This window comes from Pan paniscus, chromosome 10, assembly GCF_029289425.2.
Source record: "Pan paniscus chromosome 10, NHGRI_mPanPan1-v2.0_pri, whole genome shotgun sequence".
Taxonomy (NCBI): Eukaryota; Metazoa; Chordata; class Mammalia; order Primates; family Hominidae; genus Pan; species Pan paniscus.
The window spans coordinates 38,523,396-38,550,886 of NC_073259.2; the positions used below are offsets into that span (position 1 = coordinate 38,523,396).

Below are 27,491 nucleotides of genomic sequence, written 5' to 3' on the forward strand. Positions count from 1 at the left end.
TCGCCTCGGCCTCCCGAAGTGCTGGGATTACAGGCGTGAGCCACCGCGCCCGGCCATTGTGATATGTTTTAAAAAACTCTCCACTTTTCATTATGAAATGTTCTCCTAGCTGAAAAACGTAGAGATGCAGAGCATCCTCCATAGTTGTAAAATTTTTTGTCTATAGGAGTCTGCCTTCTAGCTTCTACTGATTGGTCATAGATCTGTACTCCAAAACAAAAAAGGTCATCTTTCAGACCAAAGATCTATCTGTGTGTTGATCTGCATATAGAATTTCTGGAGCCTTTCTTTCCTGCTTGTTCTCCTGGGTCAGCATGTCGTTGTCCTTCGTAAAATAAGAGTATAGAGCCCAGTAAGGCCATTACATCGTTTATTATGGAGTCTATATTTCAGTTACCTATGACTTATAGGTAGCAAATCATACTGTTAACCTTCTTTGCCTAAAATTCTGATGTCTTTATCCTTTGAGTTACTATTGAGCCAATCCTCCTTTACCCAGTTTTTATATAACTGAAGTTTTGAATCTAAGTGTAGGAATTTATATGTATACCTTATTCCTACTAAATTGAGTCTTTGTTTTGGCTTATTATTAGTCCTGAAGAAGTGTTTTTTTTTTTTTTTCTGTTTCCGTGTTGCATTTTTTAAGCTTAGTTATGTCAATAATCCATCAATTCTCCTTCCTCCTATTGTCTGTAAAATTGATGAACATAGCTTTTATATCTTTAGATAAGTTAAATCTTCAGCAGAACTCTATGGTATGCCATTAGATATTTCTTCCCATTTTGACACAGATCCTTTAATCAATTCATTGTTCACATTAGCTAATGCATCTACCTAATTCTATGGTGGTTAGACCTGTATGCATGTATATAGTAGATTGTAATAACGGATCTGGGATAATAAGTGGTAAGGAGAATCTGCTTTTAGATCATTGGATTTTCTACTTGAAGGTTCATTCTTCCAATATGCTGGCTGCCATAGTAGTCTTAAGAAAAAAACCTTTTTCCCCCTCAGAATATTTAGAAATAACTAGAGATTTGTGACAGTTAGTAGGTATACAAATAGATGAGGTTTTTTATTAAAGTGTGATGTTTATTCTTCAGCATCTGTTAGGCAGTTCCTCTTGTATATTGAATATCGTTAGAGGAAAATGGATCATCTTTGTGGACCTAGAGCCTTGGTAGAATTAAGGGCAGTAATTTGGGATGGAACTTCATTTTCCTTTTTTCTTTTCCTTGTGGGAACTACCATTTTATTCACTGGTGTTCATCCTGTTAACTAAGGAAAAGTTTTATTTTTTTCCCCTCAGCTTGCTGAACTAAAGCAAGAATGTCTTGCTCGTGGTTTGGAGACCAAGGGAATAAAGCAAGATCTTATCCACAGACTCCAGGCATATCTTGAAGAACATGGTGAGTACTTTGTGGAGGCGGAGTGATGTGAGTGAGGGGATTTTCAGGCTTTGACACTGAAAATATTTCTTTTTTTTTTCAGGTCATTAGCAATGTAAGCTCTTAATTAACGGCATCAAGAAAACTCTTTTTTTTTTTTTTGAGATGGAGTCTTGCTCTGTTGCCCAGGCTGGAGTGCAGTGACGCAGTTTCAGCTCATTGCAACCTCTGTCTCCCGGGTTCAACCAATTCTCCTGTCTCAGCCTCCCAAGCAGCTGGGACTACAGGCGGGCACCACCACGCCTGGCTGATTTTTGTATTTTTAGTAGAGACGGGGTTTCACCATATTGGTTGGGCTGGTCTAGAATTCCTGACCTCAGGTGAGCCACCCGCCTCAGCCTCCCAAAGTGCTGGGATTACAGTTGTGAGCCACCGCGCCCAGCCATCTTGTACAACCTACATCTTAGGTTGTACAAGTTCTCTATCTAATTTTTATTTACGTATTCCCTTTTATTTCTATTCCTCATTTCACTTTCTCCCCAACCCATTTAGGCACCCGTTCTAATGTGCTTGAATGTATTTTTTTGGTCTTTTTCCTGGTAAACTATGTAGTGTTGTTTTGTAGAATGTTTTCATTTATATAATTGGTAATTACATAACTGGCCATAGCCTTGCTTTATTTCTCATTTTTTTCACTAAGTATTGTGTTTTTTTTTTTTTTAAAGATGCGTCCATGTGGAATGTGACTGTGTAGTTATCTAGTCTGTTGATTCTAATTCCTGCATAACATTCAATGATGGATAACCACACATTTTACTTAATTCACTCGGTGACAGAAAATTTTATTGCCACCAAGCCTCTGCTACTATAAGTGATACTACTTATAGTATACTATATGTATATAATAGTATATAGTATATATTATACTATGGGTTGAGTGTTATATATTTGAAATGCTTGGGACTAGAAGTGTTTCAGATTTTAGTTTTTTCGGATTTTGGAATATTTGTGTATATATATAATGAGATATCTTGGGGGTGAGATCCAAGCCTAAACACAAAATTTATTTGTTTCTTATCCACATAACTGAAAGTAGTTTTATACAGTATTTAAAATAATTTTGTACATGAAACAAAGTTTTGACTGTGACCCATTGCATGAGGTTAGGTGTGGGGTTTTCCACTTGTATCATATCAGCCTTCAGAAAGTTTTAGATTTAGGAGCATTTTAGGTTTTGAATTTTCAGATTGGTGATGCTTAACCTGTAGGATATAGTATACTATATCCTATATACTAATAGTATATAGTATATTATTATGAACTACTTATTTTATGCTCTTATGTTCCTGTGAAAGTCTTTTTAGGGTATATGCCCAAGAATGGTATTGCTAATTAATATTCATAAATATATACTTAATGTGACTAAGGACTCCCAAATTATTTTCCAGAATTGCTCTGTAGATCTACAATCTCATTACTAGTACATAAGGGTTCTTGTATCTTCACAAACCTAAACTTGGCACTGTCCTATCAAGTGGCCCAAGTTTTGCTAATTTGTTGGCTGTTTTATGTTCTCCATGAAAAAAGTTTAAACATTTCACAATTCTTTGGGTTTCTTCTTTGCCCATTTTTCTGTTGAGGTTCCCATAATTTGCCTGTTGGCTTGCAGGCATTTCTTTTATATTCTAATAACTATTCTTTTGTTGATTTTAGGCACAAATATCTTCTTTGGCTGTGCGGGGTGGTTCATGCCTGTAACTCAGCACTTTGGGAGGCTAAGGTGGTATGATCTCTTGAGGCCTGGAGTTTGAGACCAGTCTGGGCAGCATAGTGAGATCCCATCTCTAAGAAAAATAATAAAATTAGCTGGGTGTGGTGATGTGCACCTGTAGTCCTACCTACTTGGGAGGCTAAGGCAGAAGGATCCCTTGAGCCCAGGAGGGGGAGGCTGCAGGGAGCTGTGATTGTGCCATTGCACTTCATCTGGGCGACAGAGTAAGACTGTCTCAACAAAAACAAATGTCTTGTCATTTGTCTTTTAAGTTTCTTTGTGCTATCCTTAAGTAGAAGTACTTAGTTTTGAAAAATCTTCAATTTTTCACTTCTTACTTTTGGTTCTGGGTTGTTTTTCTTTTAAACAAATCTTTCCCCACCACTAAATCTCAAAGATACTTTTCCACATACTTTTTTTGTTTGTTATTCAAGACTGGGTCTTGCTCTGTCACCCAGGCTGGAGTGCAGTGACATGATCTCAGCTCACTGCAACCTCTGCCTTCTGGGTTCAAGTAATGTTCCCACTTCAGCCTCCCCAGTAGCTAAGACTATAGGCGCACACCCCCACACCCAGCTAATTTTTTATGTTTTTTGTAAAGACGGGGTTTCGCTGTGTTCCCCAAGCTGGTCGCTTGAACTCCTAGGTTCAAACGATCCACCCGCCTCTGCCTCCCAGATTGCTGGGATTACAGAGAGCCACGGTGCCTGGCCCAACATTACTTTTAAAATTAATTCTCTAGTTTGACTTCACATTTAGTTCTTCAGTCCAACTGGAGTTCACATTTGTAATTAATGTTAGGTAGAAATCTGGTTTTATCTTCTCCAGATGTAGCAGATGTTATGTGCATCAGTTTCTGCCTTCACTGTTGGATTTTTTGGGGGAAAGCAAAGTGATTATAATTTTAACCTTGGTAAGTGATCAAGATGGTTTTGTAGCAGGGCTTGACCTGAATATTTTAATATTCTTTAGCTGAAGAGGAGGCAAATGAAGAAGATGTACTGGGAGATGAAACAGAGGTGAGTTGGATAGAGTAAGGTTAGTCTCTGGTAATGTGCCACTGCTTTGGCCACATTGCTTTAACATCAGTCATTGGAGGACTTAGATGTAAATTTATTAGGGGAGCATAAGATGGGTATGAAGGTTCTGAGAGACTGGTTTATTTTGGAGTTCTGATGTTCTTCTTTTGATAGATATTTATTCTTTAGATTTATGTTAACCACCTTGTTTCATTTGGTTTTAGGAAGAAGAAACAAAGCCCATTGAGCTCCCTGTCAAAGAGGAAGAACCCCCTGAAAAAACTGTTGATGTGTAATTATCCCTTTTTTATAATCTGAGTACAGAGCAGGCAGCTCTTTTCTTAATGTATTTAATGTTTAACTTTGTTTACCTCTTACATGTTCCCATTGGCCTTTTCCTTTCTGATTAGGTCATTTTTTTGTTTTTTAGAAGGGACTACTTCAAAGTACTTGGTCCCAGTGAAGTAAAGCAAATTGTCTCTGAGTTATGTAATAGGTAATTAGGACCAGGTGACTTCAAGACCAGACATAGTTTAATTCTCCTAGCCTTTGTTGTTCTTTTGTAGGGTCACCATAATAGATTATTCTGTTACTCTATAGAGAATCTGTACAATTCTGTATACAGTGTAAAACTGTGTAAACTCTGTTAACTTTTTTTTTTTTTTGAGACAGGATCTCACTCTGTTGCCCAGACTGGAGTGCAGTGGCGTGATCTTGGCTCACCGTAACTTCTGCTTCCCAGGCTCAAGCAATTCTCCTGCCTCAGCCTCCCGAGTAGCTGGGATTATAGGTGTGTGCCACTACTGCCCGACTGATTTTTGTATTTTTAGTAGAGACAGGGTTTTACCATGTTGGCCAGGCTGGTTTTGAACTCCTGACCTCAAATGATCCGTCTGCCTTGGCCTCCCAAAGTGCTGGGATTACAGGTGTGAGCCACCGTGCCCGGCCCATTCTGTTAACTGTTCATAAGAGTTTTGCACTTTTCTGGAAAAGTGTAAAACTGAGGCCAGGCACGGTGGCACACACTTGTAATCCCAGCACTTTGGGAGGCCGAGGTGGGTGGATTATGAGGTCAGGAGTTCAAGACCAGCCTGGCCAAGATGGTGAAACCCTGTCTCTTCTAAAAATACAAAAATTAGTTGGGCGTGGTGGAGGGCACCTGTAATCCCAGCTACTTGGGAGGCTGAGGCAGGAGAATTGCTTGAACCTGGGAGGTGGAGGTTGCAGTGAGCCGAGACTGTGGCACTGCACTCCAGCCTGGGAGCCAGAGCTGTCTCGGAAAAAAAAAAAAAAAAGTGTGACACTCTATATAAAGGAGTTTTGTAAGGGAGGAGGGTGTTGGTTAGAGGTTATGTTTCTGAAGTAGCACTCTGTTCTCTCTTGCTTTCTGATTTACAGTGGAGGAGGGGAGGACAAAGTGCTAGAATGGAAAGTAGATCTTGATTTGTTTAAACTGTTCCACAAGGGTGATCCTAAACATCTTTAATTTGGGGCTTTTTCCACAAATGTCTGGCCATTTTGTACTATAGTACATTAAGAGCCGTTGAGTCCTAAACTTTGAACATTTTTGTTCCTCATAGCTGTGTTAGTGCATTTAATTATAAAAGGCAGTGTATTTACAAGTAAAAAGTCAGTACATAGTGGAGTATATCAATTAAAAATTAAGTACCCTTTGTATCCATTCTCAGATCTGACTTTACTGAGGTTTTTAGAACAGTACATACTTTTGGAAGATTTTATATATGGGGTCTGTACATGTGTATATGTATGTATGTGTATATATAGATACACGTATACACACACTGTGCACACTCTTGATTTTTTTTCACATCTGGAAATTTTTTATATCATCATTTTCTTATGTAAGTGTTAGTTATATGCTAGGCATTGTTCTTAAGAGTTATATGCTAGGCATTGTTCTGAATGTTTTACATGTACTTTCATTTTATCCTCAGTAGACCCTGTAAAGTCAGGATAATTATCCTAGGAAGTGGTCTCTTTTTGTTTAGCTTATTATGGGAAATTACAAGTATATACAAAAGTTCGACTAGTGTAATAGACTCTCATCTACCTATCACCCAGATTTACTAGTTATCAACTTAGAACCTTGTTCTTTCTAGCATTTAATAGTATTGCATTCTATGGATAAACAGTAATTTATTTCACCAGTCTTCTGTTGATGGACATTTAGATTATTCATTAAAAAAAAATGTAGTTCTGCGTGTCCTTTTCTAATTATTTATACTCACAAGTATACCCACAGGGTAAATTCCTAGCAGTGGATTTGCTGCATCACAGAGGATGTACATTTAACATCTTGATAGATTTTTGTCAAATATCCCTTTATTTATTTATTTTTGAGACAGGGTCTCACTCCGTTGTCCAGGCTGGAGTGCAGTGGCACAATCTTGGCTCACTGCAACCTCCGTTTCCTGGCTCAAGCAGTCCTCCAGCTTCAGCCTCCTGAGTAGCTGGGACTACAGGCACGAGCCACTACACCCAGCTCTTTTTTTGTATTTTTTGTAGAGATGGGGTTTCGCCGTGTTTGCCAGGCTGGTCTCAAACTCTTGAGCTCAAAGCGATCCACCTGCCTTGGCCTCCCAAAGTGCTGGGATTACAGGTGTGAGCCAGTAATCACCTGCCTATCAAATACTACTTTCCAGCCTATCAAATACTACTTTCTAAAGCCATTTAGTTATCTTTCCATCATAAGATGTTTATAATTAGATATAGTGCCTTGAAAAAATGACTTTGTGAGATAGCTTTAAAATAGAAATGTTATGGGGATTTCTGGAACAAGAAAGAAGATCAAGTGAATACCATGATAATTGGCTTCTGTGGGTTAAAAAATAGAGGTTCGAAAGTTTGAAGTTCATTATTCATAGAATATTTAAAATGTGCATTCTGTTCAGGGGGCTTTAATTCTATTAATGAATTTTGAAACAAGGAAATTGAAGTGGGTGGGGTGATCGTTTTTGATTTTTAGAGGATAGTTGTGGTTAGACTGAAGTATGTACAAAAAGATTCTGGGTCTCTGTATTTCAGGGAATGTTGTTTATGTGATTGGGTAGGAGAGAAATTTCTCAGTGAAGAATGGAAATTTCCCATGCATCCCAGAATTTGATGTTTGTTTATTGCGCTTGAGTTTAGTTGCCTAAGGGAATTGTAATAGAATGGAAGGAAACTTCCCGTCTGGGGTTCCCTTTCTGCCATGGTGTGCACTGCATTGACTGTGCTTCAGAATGGTAATGGGGAGGAAGTCATTACACTGGGGTTGATGGAGAGTACTGCTTTCTTGATGGCATTGGATTTCAAGTAAAACATTAAACTTTAGCCTTTTGTGCCTAAATTATAAGACAAGGTTAGGGAAGGATGGCAAGGAAATGGGAAGCGTTTAGAAATTTCTTTAAACGTCAGAATAGCCAGGGCTAGTTTAGATTCCTTGACTATTTAAAAGGAGATCCCCTTCTTCATCTTTGGCCTGAAGTTCTCCAAAAATATACCTGTTTCTAGTTTAATTCCCCACCCTCAACCAGCTAAAGCGGTTACATATTGTAGGACTTCGTTATAGTCAGCAGGGGGCACCCATTGCTTGTCTTCAGTCCAGGGATTTCCAATAAAAGGGTGGAAGAGAGTAAGTTCTTATTCCAGAATTGCTTCCTCTGAAAATGTCATTAAACCATTACTACCTTTCAGGGCATCAAATGGGAAAAGTGTCCAGGATATTGGAACAAAAGCTGCCCATGTCTCTAAATGAGGGACCTTAATGAGACTGGTTATGACCCACAGTTTTATGGGAGTTGTTTGGTGGAGGGTTAATGCCCTTCCATTTATCGTGGGTACTTCCGAACTTTGTCTCCCGCCCCTGTGGTCCCCCCTCTTTTGTTTTCTCTTAAACCTTTGACCACTAGCTTACCATGTTTTCCTAATTCAAACTCCCCTTAGACTTTTTTCTTCCTACCTTCTTTGGCATTTTTATTTATTTCACTTTGACTGTTCCAGCTAGAGCTACATTCCCCATGGGAGAAATAAGGGATTTTTAAAAGAAGGAAACCAGACCTTGTAGAGTACTTACTAATTGTTGTGATGAACATTGGGAGGTGGTACTTAAAGGAGGATTGGAGGGTTACTCATTAGTTCAAAAGTAAATTAAAGGCTGGGCTCGGTGGCTGATGCCTGTAATCCCAGCATTTTGGGAGGCCGAGGCGGGTGGATCACTTGAGGCCAGGAGTTCGTGACTAGCCTGGCCAACATGGTGAAATCCTATCTCTACTAAAAATACAAAAATTAGCTGGGCGTGGTGGCAGGTGCCTGTAATTCCAGCTACTCAGGAGGTTGAGGCAGGAGAATCTCTTGAACCCAGGAGGTGGAGGTTGCAGTGAGCTGAGATCGCGCCATTGCACTCCAGCCTGGGCGACGAGCAAAACTCCGTCTCAGAAAAAAAAAAAAGTAAATTGAAAAGTTCCTAAAAGCAAATGAGATGGTTTCTGGTGTCCTTTGAGTGTTTCCCTTCAGCCCAGTATATTTAACCAGACTTCTTTCCTTATTTCTTTATTATACTTTAGCTAAAGAAGCTTAGTTTGTTATTTGAACTCTTCCCTCTCAATAGATGACAGTTAAAGGAACCAAAGCTCTAGTGGACTTCATGTTTCTTTGGCTTAGGGGGTGGCAGAGAGATAACAGGGCAGAGAATGGTGACTCAGGTGAATTCTTACACATTTCTGAGGTTGTGGTTTAGAATATCAGTTTTCTCATTTAAAAAAATCTCTTTCTTTTCTAGGGCAGCAGAGAAGAAAGTGGTGAAAATTACATCTGAAATACCACAGACTGAGGTAGGTATTCTGCTCCCTAGTAGAACAGTCTCTACATTTCTCTCTCCCTCTTACCCTTTATTATATCTGCATCATCCTCTAAAATTTATTCACAGGCAGAAAATCAGTATTGGCAGATTTTGGTGTTGATACGTTTCACTGCCAGCTACTCTTTGGAAAATATTTGGCTGGCGTAGGGGTAGTCATTCTTGAAGTTGTAGTCTTTTTATATGTAATATTATGGTCTTAACAGTGACTCTCTTTGAGATGTTTTCAAACCTAGGATTAGATTTAGGAGGATTGTACCTTGAAAATGTATTGGTAGATGTGACTCTTATGTTGCTACTGGCCAGTAGCTGAGATTGAAATTTCTCTGGTTTCTGTGGTGCAGGACTGTGAAACCAGGTTCCATTTGAGATCTTGTGTTCAGTATCATACTTGCAAAGTAGAGAATTATTAAACTCTTTTAGAATGGCATAAAACAATGCTGCCTCATTTCTAACTGAAAGAATACCATTGGTGTTGGAACCAATCTATTCCTTTGATCACTTTTCAAAGGTCAGCCAAACATAGCTTTTGACTTCTTGGCTTCATGCATAATGTAGGTTTTACTTTATTTCTCCCCTTTGTTTTTGAGGGCATCTAATAATAGTCTTTTTTTGTTTGCTTTCTGGGAAGGGCCGTTAAGTCCTAGCATGGACACAACCTGATATCTTCTAGGATTGTCAGTATTTTCAGTTTAGACCCTAAGAAATTACTTCTGATGTTTTTAAGATACCTACCTTTGGCTGGGCCAGGTGGCTCACACTTGTAATCCCAGCAGTTTAGGAGGCTGAGGTGGGCAGTTCACTTGAGGCCAGGAGTTCAATATCAGCCTGGCCATCATGGTGAAATCTCATTTCTACTAAAAGCACAAAAATTAGCTGGGCACAGTGGCACAGTCCTGTAATCCCAGCTACTTAAGAGGCTGAGCCACGAGAATCGCTCGAACCCAGGAGGCTGAGGTTGCAGTGAGCCGAGATCATGCCACTGCACTCCAGGCTGGGGGACAGAGTGAGACTCTTTTTTTTTTTTTTTTTTTTTTTAAAGATACCTACCTCTGACTGACTTTCTTAAACCATAAATTGACTTTTTTTTCTCCCTTTTGTCTATTTTTACTTAGAGAATGCAGAAGAGGGCTGAACGATTCAATGTACCTGTGAGCTTGGAGAGTAAGAAAGCTGCTCGGGCAGCTAGGTGAGTGTCCCCAGCCTTTTGGGCCTCTGATAGGGGTGTTGTAAAGATGAAGATGTGTGATCCTAGCTTTTAGGTATAATTGTTGATTTTAAGTAGAATAGAGGCTTGCTGAAGGATATGAACACTTTTTTGACCCTATTCAGAACATGTCTACTGATTTGGTTATAGTAGCTATAAATTGAGCTTTATTGAGAAGGGTTTTTGTAACAGTTAAAGCCAGGAACTGACTACTACTAATTCTGATAAGGCTTCCTTTTAGCTTAATTTCTGAACCTCTTTCATGGGGTTGTTAGAATTAGCTAATGATTGCAAGGCTTGAGATCACAAGCAAGAAGTGTCATATGTATACTTGACACGGAGACAGACAACCAGGAGTGTGAACAGCTTCCTAAAATTTAGTTTGTTTTTCCTTCTTCAGGTTTGGGATTTCTTCAGTTCCAACAAAAGGTAAGAGTACAGAGATACTTCTGAGAAAGTTACTTTTTTATTCTTTCTTTTCTGGTATAACAGGTTTCATTTCTCCAAAATAAGGTAAATTTGCTAGCTGTAGAAACTCTTAAGAGATTGTAACATTCATCTCCTACTTTAGGTAAAATTATACTTAGGCCTTCCTGGGCAATTAAGAGAGATACTGAATGTTATGAGAGGATAGGAAGTGCCAACATTTGTCTGTCTTTTCTTGAACATCTTCAAAGAAGTTTCTCTAGTACTTTGCTTACTTATTCTGGGGTCTCAACTGCATAAAATTATTGCATACTATCCAGTGTTATACTGGCTATTATAAGTGATAAAAGAGAAAAGAATATCTTCTACCTTAACAGTTTTACTTCTAGGAACGTATAAGGAAATAGTCTTGAATGTGCATAAAGACTTAGCCTCAGGGATTATCACAGCATTATTTATAGTGATCAATAACTGGAAACAACCAACTGTACAACAGAGAATTAGTTATTAAATGTGTGCCATGGTATAGCAGACTACTGTGCTGAAATAATATTGAAAGATTTATCAGAGATATTAATGAAAAAAGTTGCAAAATTATATTAACAGTACGTTCCCATTTTAGTCATGTAAGAGTGCATGTATAGATAGGAAAAAAGCTTGGAAGGATACATAGTAGACACTTCAGCAAGGTTTGAACTGCACAGGTCCACTTATACTTGGATTTTTTTTTTTTTTCAATAAATACAGTTTGCTGTCTGTATCTGAGGGTTCACCATAACCAAATGCGGTTCAGAAATACAGTATTCTTGGGATGTGAAACCTGCAGATATGGAGGAGCAGCTTATATCTGCTGCAGGACTTGATTGTGGTGGATTTTGGTATCAGCTGGAGGGGTGGGTTTGGATCCAATCCCCTGAGGAAATGGAGGGACGACTGTATTCTAAATTGTTAATACTCTTATCTCTGGTTGGTGGAATTTTGAATGATTTATTTCTTTTTGCTTGTCTGTGTTATTAAAATCCATACAATGAATATGTATCACTTTTGTAATGAATTAGAGGAAATTATTACTATTTTTTGAGACACAGTCTTGCTCTGTCACCCATGCTGGAGTGCAGGGACGTGATCTGGTTCACTGCAACCTCTGCCTCCCAGGTTCAAGCTATTTTCCTGCCTCAGCCTCCTGAGTAGCTGGGACCACAGGTGCGTGACACCATACCCAGCTAATTTTTGTATTTTTAGTAGAGACAGGTTTCACTGTGTTGGCCAGGCTGGTCTTGAACTCCTAACCTCAAGTGATCCACTCACCTCTGCCTCCCAAAATGGTGGGATTACAGGTGTGCCGAGCCTGAAATAGTTATTATTTTTAAGAAACGGCTGGGTGTGATGGCTCACGCCTGTAATCCCAGCACTTTGGGATGCCAAGCCGGGAGGATCAGTTGAACCCAGGAGTTGGAAACTAGCTTGGGAAACAAAGTGACACCTTGTTTCTACAAAAAATTAAAAAATTAACTAGACATGGTGGCAGGCGTTTGTAGTCCCAGCTACTTGGGGCGCTGGGGTGGGAGTATCTCTTAAGCCTGGGAGGTCAAGGCTGGCAGTGAGTGTGATCTTGCCATGACACTCTAGCCTGGGTGACAGAGCAAGATCCTGTCTCAGAATTTAAAAAAAGGACAGGCTGGGCACGGTGGTTCACACCTGTAGTCCCAGCACTTTGGGAGGCCAAGGCAGGTGGATTGCTTAAGGTCAGGAGTTTGAGACCAGCCTGGCCAACATGGCGAAATACTTCTCTACTAAAAATACAAAAAAAAAAAAAAAAAAAAAAGCTGGGTGTGGTGTTGCGCGTCTGTAATTCCAGCTATTTGGGAGGCTGAGGCAGGAGAAGTGCTTGAACGTGGGAAGCGGAGCTTGCAGTGAGCAGAGATTGCTCCACTGTACTCCAGCCTGGGGGACAGAATGAGACTCTTTTCTCAAAAAAACAAAAAGAACATAGCCCCTTTTCTCAGGAACTTAAAATTTAAATGTAGTCTTCCAATTCAATCCAGTTTTCCCTGTGACTCGTCAGTAGTTTTAAGTAAGAAAATGTCCCCCAGAGATCTTCTTGTAGTGTTTTGCTGTGCTTTTAAAAAGACAGAAAAATTCTGGCCGCTATCACTAAGTGTTTTAGAAAAAAAAATTTTTTTTCTGGCTCTTAGTTACATCAAGAGAGATATAATTGGTGAAGATACAACAGAAATTATAGAACGTGGTGCTTTTTTATTTTTTTTAAGAGACAGGGTTTCACTATATTGCCCAGGCTGGACTTGAGCTCCTGGGCTCAAGCAATCCTCCCTCAGCCTCCTAAGTAACTGGGACTACAGGTGCAAGGCTAAAATGCTATTTGAAGAAAGATAATAGTTAAAATTAATAGTCTGAAAGGGGAACCTGATAAAAAATACAGTTTCAGTGTTACTCATAATTCTGACATCTTAGAACTATAGAGTAACTCTAAAAAATAATGGAATTTGGGAACATTTAAAAGCAAGCACTGTTTTTTTGAATGAAATCCTGAAAAGTTTGAAGTAAATAATTATTGGCTAGTTTCTTGGTGATAATTTCAGGACAGAAAATTGGCCTTAAGGAGCCATCATTTATTTATTTTTTCTTTTTTTCTTTTTTTCTTTTTTGAGATGGAGTCTTGCTCTGTCGCCCAGGCTGGAGCACAGTGGCGCCATCTCAGCTCACTGCAGCCTCTGCCTTCCGGGTTCAAGCAATTCTCCTGTCTCAGCCTCCTGAGTAGCTGGGACTACAGGTGTACGCCACCACGCCTGGCTGATTTTTGTATTTGTAGTAGAGATGGGATTTCACCATATTGGTCAGGCTGGTCTACAAGTCCTGACCTCAGGTGATCCACCCGCCTTGGCCTCCAAAAGTGCTGGGATTACAGGCGTAAGCCACCGCACCCGGCCAGGAGCCATAATTTCAACTCATGATAGTAGTTCTTGTTTGTCCAGATGTGATCTCTTTTTTAACAGCTTTACTGAGATGCAATTTATATAACATACAGTTCATCCATTTAAAGATATATAATTCATTATTTCATAGTATATTCACAGAGTTGTGCAGCCATCATCACCGTGCTTATCACCCCAAAAAGAAAGTCTGTGCCCATTAGTAGATATCCTCCATTACCTCTCCCTGCCCAGCCCTAAGCAGCCACTGAGGTTTTTTTCTCCGTGGAAATTTGCCTTCATATAAATGAATTCGTATAGTACGTATAGTGTATTGTCTTTTGTGACTGGATTCTTTCACTTAGCATAGTTTTCAAGGTTCATTAATGTTGTAGCATGTATCTCTATTCATTTTTATTGTTTAATAATATTCCATTGTATGGATATACCATACTTAATTTAGCCAGTCATCAGTTGATGGGTGTTTTTCTTTAACTTTTTGTCTAATATGAATAATGCTGCTGTGAACATTTATGTACAAATTTTTGTGTAATTATATGTTTTCATTTTCTCTTAGCTGTATAGCTAGCAGTGGAATTGTGGGATCATATGTAACTGTATTTATCTTTTGAGGAACTGCCAAATTGTTTTCCAAAGCAGCTATACCATTTTATGTTCCTGCTAGCAGTGAATGCAGACATGATCGCTACATGCAATTTCTGCCTTTTCTTTGTCATCATAGGATAAAGGATGTGTGTCCCATATACTGTTTTTATGTTGCCTAATTTGACTTGAAGACTGTTGGCTTTTATGACTTTTAAAAATATTAAATAAAACTTTATTTACTTCCTTAGGTCTGTCATCTGATAACAAACCTATGGTAAGAAATCTTTTTTTATTTCTTACACACCCAGATCTTAATTCTATATAGCTAACTTTAGAGACTCCTCCTCCCCAGATTAGAGGAAACTCTGAGAACATTAATTTGTTGACTGTTTTCAGTACAATGTTGTATGTCTTGAATTTAAAAAATTGTTGGAGATACTGAGAGGTCAGGAAAATTGTCACATGTTCAATTACTGCAGACGTCTTCCTTCCTACCACTCTTTTTGAAAGTAAGAATGGATTTTGTTAGCCATGTATGTAACTGTTTTATGGTACTGGAGGCCTTGTCCAGTGGCCTTAGATAATGTCTAATTCATAATTACCACAAGAGAATCTATGGAAGCAATTTAGGAGTTCTGTTTGTAGATAGTGCTTTTTTTTTTTTTTTTTTTTAATACTATCCGTGAAATGTGAAATCAGAGTAAAGAATGGTAGAATAAAATGGCTTTCTGGACCATTGTGACTAGTCAGCATATTTAAAAAATGGTAACGAATGCTGTGGTGAAATAGAATCAGCTTTATGAAATCCTGCTTTAGGGGTTGCTGTTTAATATTGTAAGTGAGGGTTTAATATTATTAATGAAAATTTCCTAAATATTCTTTTTTTTTTTTTTTTGTGAGACAGAGTTTCATTCTTTTGCCCAGGCTGGAGTGCAGTGGTGCGATCTCAGCTTACTGCAGCCTCCGCCTCCCGGGTTCAAGGAATTCTCCTGCCTCAGCCTCCCAAGTAGCTGGGATTACAGGTGCCCGCCACCATGCCCGGCTAATTTTTGTATTTTTAGTAGAGACGGGGTTTCACCATGTTGGCCAGGCTGGTCTTGAACTCCTGACCTCAGGTGATCCACCTGCCTCGGCCTCCCAAACTTCTAGGATTACAGGCGTGAGCCACCGCGCCTGGCCCTAAATAATTCTTAACAATAGTAGCAAGTCCATGTACCAAGGTTTCCAAGAAAGAGGAGGGAAGAGAATCGAGTTGGGTAGTAGTTATAGATTGTCTTCTGAAAAAGGTGCTTCCGTGATAGTTTCTCTTTGTTTGGAGATAGAGTTAAGAAATACTTGCAGAGACCACATGAGAATTAATGATTTTGGATTGTGAATGGTAGACTTGTTTGGAGGTGATGATTTAGACATGTGTTTGCTTTCCCTGGCAGTGTTTGGCTTCCCTTGATCTTAAGCCCTCCTTAGGCTCTTGACACCTGTGATAAATGCAGGAGGCAGGACTGAATCTTTCACTGCATTCCAGAGGAGGCCATAATCAGTGGACTGGATGGTTGCTGCTTAGTTTTCTTATTTTGCTCATAGGGTGTCTTTGATGTTATAGGCTTATTTGAACTCTTAGCTTCATACTATAGTTTCTGCATTTTTTGTTTTCTGTTTTGATTTTTTAAAACTATGTTCTTTCCCCTATGTTTTTATAGGTTAACTTGGATAAGCTGAAGGAAAGAGCTCAAAGATTTGGTTTGAATGTCTCTTCAATCTCCAGAAAGGTAATGTAGGCTCGATGGAAGTAATGTTTTTGTGACATTAGAGCAGCTTATGGGAACTACATAGGCTGGAAATGACCCTCCTGAGAATGTAGCTGGCTACAAAGCATTTCATTTCACATACTTGATTGACTGTCACCTCCTCTCACTGACTCTTGATTATGTTACAGGAATTATTTCACAAGCTGATTGTTTTTTCCCGTGGATTGTTTTCATAGCTTTCACCCAGGCTGCTAGAGCAGGGTCTACATTTCTTTTCTTTCTTTCTTTTTTTTCCTTTGAGACAAGGCCATTCTGTTGCCCAGGCTGGAGTGCAGTGGTGCGATCACGGCTCACTGCAGGCTTGACCTCCCTGGGCTCAGGTGATCCTCCCACCTCAGCCTTTCTCGTAGCTAAAACTACAGGCACGTGCCACCATGCCCAGCTAATTTTTTTCAATTTTTGGTAGAGACGGGATTTTGCTATGTTACCCAAGCTGGTCTCAAACTCCTGGGCCTAAGGGATCCACCCACTTCTGCCTCCCAGAGTGCTGGGATTACAGGCGTGAGCCACTGCACCCAGCCTGAGTATGGTCTATATTTCTGTTGGTTAAGATGTTAAATTCAGTGATGTTAAAACTTATTACATCTACTTTAACTTTGATAATAGGCATAATGGGAATTAAATAATCAGGAGAAGACAGTCTTGTCTTTAGGTCAGAAGTACTTAGAAATAAAACTTGGAGGATTGGTGGAACAAAAAAAAAAGTTAATTCATTCTTTATGCCCCTCAGCTAACTGATATTATTTAGTTTATTAAGCAAGATGACTTTGTTTACTTCATGCTATGTGGGGTGATTGGTTCCCCAGGGCGTAGTTGCCTTTGTAGTTTTGCTAGGCACATTGGAGAAAATGATAAGGATTTTTCTATTTGCCTAGGGCAGGTGGTCTCTTAATCTTTGTTGTTTAGAACAAGAGCATGTTTCTTGGTTGTCAAAGTGGTGGCAGGGTATTTGAAACCAGAAAAACCAGCATTTAAGAAAAAAATCGGGCCAGGCGTGGTGGCTCACGCCTGTAATCCCAGCACTTTGGGAGGCGGAGATGTGCGGATCACGAGGTCAGGAGATTGAGACCATCCTGGCTAACACGGTGAAACCCCGTCTTTACTAAAAATACAAAAAAATTAGCTGGGTGTGGTGGCCGGTGCCTGTAGTCCCAGCTACTCAGGAGGCTGAGGCAGGAGAATGGCATGAACCTGGGAGGGGGAGCTTGCAGTGAGCTGAGATTGCACCACTGCACTCCAGCCTGGGTGACAGAGCGAGACTCCGTCTCAAGAAAAAAAAAAAAAAGAAAGAAAAAAATCAGTCGGGCACCACCGTGCCTGTAATCCCAGCACTTTGGGAGGCTGAGGTGGGCAGATCACCTGAGGTCAGGAGTTCGAGACCAGCCCAGCCAACATGGTGAAACCCTGTCTCTACTAAAACTACAAAAATTAGCTGGGCATGGTGATACATGCCTGTAATCCCAGCTACTTGGGGGGCTGAGGTGGGAGAATCACTTGAACCCGGAAGGCAGAGGTTGTAGTGAGCCGAGATCGTGCTACTATACTCCAGCCTGGGCAACAGAGTGAGACTCTGTCTCAAAAAAAGAAAAACATCAGTATTTCCAACTCAGCATAAAAGCATTTAGCTCTCTAGAAAACCATTGGAAGAAACTTACCTGACATTGGTTATATATTTTGCTTGGGAAAAAACTAAACACTAAAAGTAATCATTATTGTGCCACTACAGAACACTTGTGCACAACTTTGTTCCATCTTTCTTCCATTTAGGTTAACTTTTTTTTTTTTTTTTTTTTTTTTTAAGTCTTTTTTGAGACAAGTTCTCACTCTGACACCCAGGCTGCAGAGCAGTAGCATGATCACAGCTCATTGCAGCCTCCATTTCCCAGGCTCAAGCAAGCCTCCCACCTCAGCCTCCTGAGTAGGTGGGACCACAGATGTGTGCCACCATGCCTGGCCAGTTTTTGAATTTTTTTTTTTAGAGATGAGGTCTCTCCGTGTTGCCCAGCTGGTCTCAAACTCCTGGCCTCAAGCCATCCTCCTGCCTCGGCCTCCCAAAGTGCTGGACTATAGGTGTGAGCCACTGTGCCTGGCCTGGGTTATCATTTTTTATATTAACCAGAAATACAGCATCAGGTCCATGTGCCTAGCATGATGCTGAGACCATTGGTGCTCAGTGGGAATACTTGCTCATTTTTGTGAAGTAAGAAAAAATTTGAAGTTGAGAGGCAGAGTATGTGATTCTTAAGCCACATGCACTTTAATTGGGAAGGGCTGTTACAAACCAAAGGTCACGACTTGGCACGGTGGCTCACTCCTGTAATCCCAGCACTTTGGGAGGCTGAGGCGGGTGGATCACGAGGTCAGGAGTTCAAGACCAGCCTGGCCAAGATGGTGAAACCCCATCTCTTCTAAAAATACAAAAAATTAGCCAGGCGCGGTGGCAGGTGCCTGTAATCCCAGCTACTTGGGAGGCTGAGGCAGGAGAATCGCTTGAACTCGGAGGGCAGAGGCTGCGGTGAGCCAAGATTGCGCCACCGTACTCCAGCCTGGGTGACAGAGTGAGACTCCATCTCAAAAAAACAAACAAACAAACCAAAGCTCACTTGTGTTGTGCCATATGGCCAAGGGGAAGGGTGCCTTGGTTCTGCGGCCCTAGTTCTCATCTGTCTTCTCTTTTATATGAGGGCTAGATATGTGAGAACCCCAGCAGTAAAAATTCACTCCATCTTCTAAGGAATTGTCTGTGTTCCTTCAGAATTTACAAAATTGAACACCATATCTCTTACTACATAGCTCATAGCTCCTACTACACATTGCTGAAAAGAATTTGTCCATCAATGCTATACTGTATACCTGTGTTATTTTTATAGTATTTCATTACAGGAATATCAGGTCTTTCTCTTCCCTTCCCTAGACTTTTTCTCTTTGTTTGACCTTTTTTCATTTTTAGTCCACAGAAGGCTGAGTAAAACAGATACATATGTTAACTTTGTGACTTTGAGCAAATTACTGAACTTCTTTGATCCTCATCTGTAAGACTTAGAGCAATAACTAGCAACCTGGTTGGGAAGAGTAAATAATTGGATACAGGGCCAGGTGCAGTGGCTCATGCCTGAAATCCCATTATTTTGGGAGGCTGAGGTGGGAGGATTAATTGAGCCCAGGAGTTTGAGGCTGCAGTGAGCCATGATAGTGACACTGCACTCCAGCCTGGGTGACAGAGTGAGACCCTGTCTTTTTTTTTTTTTTGTCTGAGACAGGGTTTTGTTCTGTCACCCAGGCTGGAGTGCAATGGTGCGATCTCAGCTTATTACAACCTCTGCCTCCTGGGTTCAAGTGATTTTTCCCACCTCACCCTCCTGAGTAGCTAAGAATATGGGAGTGCGCCACCATGCCCAGCTAATTTTGCATTTTTAGTAGAGATGGATTTTCTTCATGTTGTCCAAGCTGGTCTTGAACTTTGGCCTCAAGTGATCCACTCACTTTGGCCTCCCAAAGTGCTGGGATTACAGGCGTGAGCCACCGCACATGGCCTAGACTCTGTCTTAAAAAAAAAAAAAATTGTATACAGTATTCGAAATTACCTAACAGTGATACTTTGACCCTCAATAAATGTTAGTTTTCTTCCTTTTTTCTTAGTTCAGTTCTGTTGGTAAATTGGCTTTATGGCCTTAAAACTGAGTCAATTAACTTGACTCAATTTTAGTTTTAGTTGATCATTGATAAGATTTCAGCACCCATTTTAAGTCTCTGGAGGGTTGTAATACAATAATGGTAATTGGCAGAACTCTGGCTGTGAGCTTCCTTCTCTAATAACATTGATTGTCAATATGTATAGCATATTTTTTTATTTGCATATGTGCTAGAGTAGTGCATCTGAAATTATCTGTGGCAAAAAACTAGTTTAAAAATTTTTTTGATTATTGCAGGGATACTTCTATAAAATACAATTAAAATGTTACAACAGCATTAAATTATTCTGAAAGTTTCTTAACATTTTCAATTTCTGGACCTTTACACACTGGTAAGAAACAGTTTGGAGACTAGCACCAGGAGGAAGACTATATTTTAAGTAACACTTTACTAGAATATGTATGGTTTCCAGGGACTACTTCACTTGAAGATTTGTGACCTTTTGAGATGTGCTCTGTGAGTATAGATCCCATTTACATTGGTTATAAGTCTTGATTTTCAGAACTACCCTAATTTAAACATTTTGGTCTGTTTTGTCCCATAAACCATCACAGTGTCCCAGAAATGCTGATGTTTTGCTGTCTACACCAGCACTGTCCAGTAAAACTTATTTTACAAAGCCATTTGTGGCTACTGGCTACCATATTGGACAACTCATATCTAGCTTATATCTCCCACACAGCTTTCATACTTGTGAGTGGCTTAGAAATTATTTATCAGACCACGTACTTGGACCATTGTTAATCTGTAGCTGAGAATTTTTTTAAATAATTGTAGAAAATATAAGCAGTTTCAGAATAAATCTATGAAAGGAGAGAAGTTGGAGGAAAAGGAGTAAGACATAAGAAAAGTAAGGATTCTTTTTTTCTAGAACTTAGTGTTCTAGTTCCACATCCTGGAATTGCAGCTGGGTACATTGTCTGATGAGAATTGCCTAGTTCTTGTGCTTAACTATTTATCACTAGAATGAGTTGCTACGTAGCGTTTGGTTGGTTGGCAGAGGTTAGTGACTTGGTTAAGTTTGTGTTTACGGAACTGCCAGATGAGCATACTTTTGTCCACTTCATCCTGGGATTCTGGGTTCCAGTGTAGCCTTCTATATAATTTGGTCACTTGTCTTTAGGTTGTTTAATTCTCTAGGCACAGATTTTATTCAGTTAGATGTGGTGCAAATAGTGGAGGTTAGCAGGTAGTGTAGCCTCTTCTCTATCCTAGTATTCTAAACAAGACAATGAAAAACCCACTTTTTGTCATCTCTATTGTCTGCTTGATCCAACTTACGACCCTGTGTGCTTGCTGATTTCTCTTTAGTGGACTTGGCTACTGATCAGTGTAGTATATGAATAAAGGGAGGAAGTATATGAGAGCAAATGAGTCATGGATTGAATAATGTTTATGATTGATTTCTTTTTTTCTTTTTTTTAGAGATAGGATCTCATGTGTGGCCCAGGCTGGTCTCCAATTCCTGGGCTCAAGTGATCCTCCTGCCTCAGCCTCCCAAAGTGCTGGGATTACAGGTGTTAGCCACTGTGCCCAGCCTAATTTTTTTTTAATTGTCACAATCTGCTCATCTCCTCTTCATATTTTAGATTTATGGCTTCAGCATATTACAGATTTAAGAACCTGAGTCTGCTATTTTTCCTAGGCTGACTTTTGCATGACTATTTATATATTTCAGTTTTTAGCTCCACTAGTATGCTATATACATATCAGGCACTACACAGAAATGTAAAGAAATCTCTCTCCCACCTCCTCCCACCTCCCCCCAGCCTCCCCTAAATCATCATGTCCTTTTCCCTCTGCCCAAGAAAAGTCTGTTTGTTCATGTTTCCCGCTTAAGTCTCAGTGAACAGAATCTTATTGGTTTAGGCTAATGGAAGGTGACAAGGCAAAGAATGGCATGGGCATTTACAGAAATTTTTTACACAAGAGGCTGTAAATTGTCCCCTTCAATTCTTTGGACTGTTTGAGGATAGAGTGGCATGACTTTTCTCATAAGTCGCATGGTGACTATGGACTAATAAACCTCCCACCCACCCCCCTCAGACAACAAAACTCAGATAAATAACATCTACCTGGTTTGCTCTGATTGATTGCCAGCTAGGTTTTCTGTCTTGTGCTTGACTGGTTGTTTTTTCTCTATCTGTTTCCCATGCCTCCCAAGAGGAGTAGTGTTTGGGTCAGTGCCATTGGTGAAGGACAGAACTTAGCACATAGGAAACCATTTTTATTATTTTTTTAAGACAGGGTCTAACTCTGTCACCCAGGCTGGAGTACAGTGGCGCAATGATAGCTCACTGCAGCCTCAGCCTCCTAGGGTCAAGTGATCCTCCCACCTCAGCCTACTGAGTAGCTAGGACTACAGGCGTGCGCCACCACACCCAGCTAATTTTAGTATTTTTTGTAGAGATGGGGTTTCACCATGTTGCCCAGGCTGGTCTTGAACTCCTGGACTCAAGCAGTCCGCCAGCCTCAGCCTCCCAAAGTGCTGAGATTACGGCCATGAGCCATTGTGGCTGGAAACTCATCTTGGAAAGGAGTTTGAAGCCTGGGCAACATAGTGAGACCCTGTCTTCTATAAAAAGTAAAAACAAATTAGCCAGGTGCAGTGTGGCACATGCCTGTGGTCCCAGCTACTTAGGAGACTGAGGTGGGAGGATTGCTTGAGCCTAGGAACTCGAGACTGCAGTGAGCCATGTTCATACCACTGCACACCAGCCTGAGTGATGGAGTGAGACCCCATCTCCATAAAAAATTTTAAAAAAGAAAGAAAAGAGTGGGAGATGGATAGAGGGAATAAAGCCAGCTCAGTTAATATATTTGTAGTCAAAGGATATTAGTTTTGGTAAAAACTAAGTCTGGGCTTAGTGCTGTAGTATTAACTGCTGTGCTAATTTGAGTGGATTGTTTGGTATTTTTCAAACATTGGCACCCTCGGGAAGGAGAAACTTCATACTTTAGGACATTATAGGAAATCCATCTACATGGGTATTTAAAAAACAAAGCAAGTCTAATCCCAGGCACTAAGCAGAAAACTGGAATGTGGTTGATACTCTTCTCCTTCCCCAGGAATGTGAGGGCAGTATATGTTACTGATTCTTGATTACTAGTAGAAGGTACAAGCATTTTATATCCTTATTGACCTTAGTACATCTTCCTTTTTTATCTATTAGAATAGTACCAGAGTTTTTCTACTTCCAGCCCTTCATATAGGTAACTGTCCTAAAGAGTTGTCTTAAGTCCAGTAAACCTTGAAGGATACTTTTCCCAGGTTTATGATTTTTGCCACTCTTCTTTCCTGATGGTTATGATCTGTGTTAACACAGTGTCACAATATAAAAAGTTTAGACTGGGCACAGAGGTTCACACCTGTAATCCTAGCTCCAGTACTTTAGGAGTTTGATCCCAGGAGTTCGAGACCATCCTGGGCAACATAATAAGACCCTATCTCTACAAAAAATAAGAATAGCCAGGCATGGTAGTGAGTGCCGGTAGTCCCAGCTCCTTGAAAGGCCGAGGGGAAGGCATTGCTTGAGTCCAGGAGGTCAAGGCTGCAGTAAGCCATGATGGCACCACTGCATTTCAGCCTGGGAAACAGAGCAAGACCCTATCTGAACAACAACAAAAAAGAATATAAAAAGGTTGAAAATAAACTAGAATATTCTTGGATAGCTGCAGTGATCATTTTCATGAGACTTTTGTATTACATTTTTTATCACCGTTGGTAGGAGATGAACCACTTCACAGTGAGTGAGATATTGGACCTGCCTTGTTATTTTTTGTCTGTTTTTTTTTGTTTTTGTTTTTTTTTTTTTGAGACGGAGTTTCGCTCTTTTGCCCAGGCTGAAGTGCAGCAGCGCAATCTCAGCTCACTGCAACCTCTGCCTTCCGGTTTTAAGCAATTCTCCTGCCTTGACCTCCCAAGTAGCTGGGATTGCAGTCACCCGCCACCACGCCTGGCTAATTTTTGTATTTTTAGTAGAGATGGGGTTTTGCCATGTTGACCAGGCTGGTCTCGAACTCCTGACTTTGTGATCTGCCCGCCTTGGCCTCCCAAAGGGACCTGCCTTGTTTTTGAGGAGCTTGTCACTTAACTATGTTGAGGTACCAAAGAGGAAGCTGAGACAAAGTCAATTCAAAGTACAGATAGCCACCAGTCTTCTAGCATACAGATTTCATTGTAGCTAACTGATGGCATGCTGTTTTCTCAATTCACTCTCTTCTGGAGGGCCTATTGTATTCTATCTTCTATTCTCCCACCATCTGAAATAAGTGAAGAAATATTTGTTTGTTCCTTCACTTCAGTGATAGGTTTTGGTGTAGAGGTTAGCCATTGGGATGTGGAAAGATGAAAGAAGTTCATACAGCAGTCCTCCCTTATCTGTGGTTGTGCTTTCCATTGTTTCAGTTACCCTCAGTCAACCACAGTCCTAAAATATTAAATGGGAAATTCCAGAAACAAACAGTTTATAAGTTTTAAATTGCACACTGTTCTGAGTAGCATGATAAAATCTTGCCCTGTCCTGCTCGGGTATGTGAATCATCCCCTTGTCCAGCATATCCCTACTACTTCCCCATTAGAGCAATGCTTGTGTTGAAGTAACTGTTATTTTACTTAATATTGGCCCTAATGCACAAGAGTAGTGATGCTGGCATATTGTTATAATTTTTTTTTTTTTTGAGACAGTTTTGCACTTGTTGCCCAGGGTGGAGTGCAATGGCGTGATCTCGGATCACTGCAACCTCTGCTTCCCGGGTTCAAGTGATTCTCCTGCTTCAGCCTCCCAAGTAGCTGGGATTACAGGCATGTGCCACTATGCCCAGCTAATCTTTCTTTCTTTTCTTTTCTTTTCTTTTCTCTTCTCTTCTCTTTTCTTTTCTTTCTTTTTCATTTTTTGAGACAGAGTTGCTCTGTTGCCCAGGCTGGAATGCAGTGGCGCAATCTGAGCTCACTGCAACCTCCGCCTCCCAGGTTCAAGCAATTCTCCTGCCTCAGCCTCCCGAATAGCTGGGATTACAGGCATGTGCTACTATGCCCGGCTAATTTTTTGTGTGTTTTTAATAGAGATGGGGTTCCACCATATTGGCCAGGCTGGTCTTGAACTCCTGACCTTGTGATCTATCCACCTTGGCCTCCCAAAGTGCTGGGATTACAGGCATGAGCCACTGTGCCCGGCCTTATTTATTTATTTACTTATTTGGAGACAAGGTCTTGCTCTGTCGCCCAGGCTGAAGTGCAGTGGCATGATCACAGCTAACTGCAGCCTCCACCTCCCGGGTTTAAGTGACCCTCCCACCTCAGCCTCCTGAGTAGCTGGGACTACAGGCATAGACCAACACGCCCAGTCAATTTTTCAATTTTTTTGTGGAGACAGGGTCTCACTGTGTTACCCAAGCTGGTCTCAAACTCTTGGGCTCAAGTGATCCTCCCGCCTTGGTCTCGCAAACTGCTGGGATTGCAGGGTTGGGCCACCATGCCTGGCCTGTTCTATTTCATTATTGCTATTAATCTCTTATTGTGTCTAATTTATAAATTAAAATTACAGGTAAAATCATAGTATATATAGGGTTTGGTACTATTCATGGCTTCAGGGGGTTTTGGAATGTATCCCCCTTGTATAAGAGGGACTACTGTACTATGGATTTAGAAGTTGGTCATCAGTCTTCTCAGAGGGTCTGTTATTAGGATTTCTTAGTTTAAGTATGGCTGTATAAACCTTTTCCAAAGGAAGAATGATGGGGCCATGCATAGGATATTACCAACGTGGAACTTTATAAACCTAAGGAACCATAAGCTATGGTGAAGAGTTTGGTAGAATATCTTTAAAGGAAGTAGTGGTAGAAGAATTAGTTTCCAGAATAAGTTGGAAAAGTAGCCTGCTTAGTAAGTTTGGGTTCTATTCAAATATACTCAAGCAGCAGTGCCTAGGCTTAGTGTAAAATTTAATTCTCCATTTCTCTTTCTCATACAGCCATGGGACCAAGAAAAACGCAGATAGTAGACATCTAAGTGGAAAAAACAAAACTCAACGTAGGCTCCCTCAGCCATTGATACACTGATCAAGAGCTTTCGGGGGAATTTCCCCCCTCCTTCATCCTAGGTTATCAGTTTTCTCCAAAATCCTTCTTCCATTTGAATAACTATGTTCTTTTCAACTTAGATTAACCAACAAGGAAAGAAGATAACTCTATGGTAGATAGAGATAGCAGTTGAGAGAGTGGTTATCTTAGAAGATAAATTTCAGGAAAAGCTAAAACTCAACCTCACATAGTCTTCAGGATTTCTTAGATAACATTCTTGGAGTTTTTTGTTTGTTTAGTTTTTTGTGTTTTGTGTTTTGTTTTGTTTTGTTTTGCTTTGCTTTTTGAGACAGTCTCGCCCTGTCGCCCAGGCTGGAGTGCAATGGCACGATCTTGGCTCACTGCAACCTCTGCCTCTCAGGTTCAAGTGATTCTCCTGCCTCAGCCTCCTGAATAGCTTGGATTACAAGTGTGCGCCACCATGCCCGGCTAATTTTTTGTATCTTTAGTAGAGACAGAGTTTCACCATGTTGGCCAAGCTGGTCTTAAACTCCTGATCTTGTGATCCGCCAGCCTCGGCCTCCCAAAGTGCTGGGATTACAGGCGTGAGCTACCACACCTGGCCTCTTGGAGCATTTTTAAGACTAAACAAATATTTAACCACTCCTTTACATTCCCTTTTCATTCATAATACTTTGAAAATAAATATTGGGCCTTTTCAAGGAGAGATACAACGTGTAATCCTATATCTGTTTTCTTCTTCTCTGTCTCCTCCCCTTTAAGATAAAAAAAAGACACTACTTTTCTCCACCCTCCCAATGGAACAAACTTTGAGGGAGTGGTAAAAGGAGCTGTTTAAAGGGGAAACAGGTCAGCACAGTGGCTCACACTTGTAATCTCAGCACTTTGAGAGGCCGAGGCAGGCACATCACCTCAGGTCAGGAGTTTGAGACCAGCGTGGCCAACATGGTGAAACCCCATCTTTACTAAAAATACAAAAATTAGCTGAGTGTGTTGGCTTACACCTGTAGTCCCAACTACTTGGGAGGCTGAATCACGAGAATTGCTTGAACCGTGGAGGTGGAGGTCTCAGTGAGCTGAGATCATGCCACTGCACTCCAGCCTGGGCAACAGAGAGAGACTTGCTCTCAAAAATAATAATAATAATAAAAAAAGAGGAAACAATGGGGGAAACTCTCTGACCTCAGTTTATTCCATCATCTGGTTCTTCATTTGTCCCTGCGGAGGAACAGAACTTGTCTTTTGTCTGTAACACAAATACATCATCTCCCTCCCTTCCCAGTTTCCCCCACACCCACACTTCTTACTTTTATTATGGTTCCAATCAATGATGTCAATTATGTGTGCCATTCAACTGCTGTTGAACAACTTGGCTATAGGAATTTGGAAGAGCAAAGAGGCAGAATGGAATTTTTCTCTCTCCTAACTAGGGTGCTAGACAATGTATTCTAAATTCAACCAGAGAAGTAGGAGACAGGTGTTTCTTTGCTCAACTTCTCTTTCTACTGTCCCACTATTCCCTAATCCTCCAACACATACTTTTTACCTAGCCAATGTATGAGGAAAAAATTGGACAAGAGATGTTAGACATATAAGTTGAACATTTTAAGAGGAAAGGTTTGGCTGGGTGTGGTGGCTCACACCTGGAATACCAGCACTTAGGGAGGCCGAGGCAGGTGGATCATGAGGTCAGGAGATCGAGAACATCCTGGCTAACATGATGAAACCCTGTCTCTACTAAAAATA

General features: G+C 40.5%; 1 protein-coding gene and 1 long non-coding RNA gene across 4 annotated transcripts in view; one reads left to right on the forward strand and one right to left on the reverse strand.

The window, feature by feature from the left end:
- LOC100976160 (SAP domain-containing ribonucleoprotein) overlaps nt 1–27,491 on the forward strand; it is an 80,240-nt gene that overhangs the window by 25,771 nt on the left and 26,978 nt on the right. For all 3 annotated transcript variants that reach the window (XR_004665675.3, XM_063593039.1, XM_008959699.4), the window contains 8 exons: nt 1,310–1,409; nt 4,132–4,178; nt 4,403–4,470; nt 8,959–9,010; nt 10,152–10,225; nt 10,644–10,672; nt 14,454–14,479; nt 15,903–15,971. Coding sequence is in view for 2 of the 3 variants with exons in the window: in XM_063593039.1 (XP_063449109.1) it covers nt 1,310–1,409; nt 4,132–4,178; nt 4,403–4,470; nt 8,959–9,010; nt 10,152–10,225; nt 10,644–10,672; nt 14,454–14,479; nt 15,903–15,971 (465 nt within the window). In the remaining variant the exon portion in view is untranslated. The remainder of the gene's footprint in view (nt 1–1,309; nt 1,410–4,131; nt 4,179–4,402; nt 4,471–8,958; nt 9,011–10,151; nt 10,226–10,643; nt 10,673–14,453; nt 14,480–15,902; nt 15,972–27,491) is intronic.
- Nucleotides 1–27,491, reverse strand: part of LOC103784261 (uncharacterized) — a 97,886-nt gene that overhangs the window by 22,086 nt on the left and 48,309 nt on the right. The window lies entirely within an intron of this gene.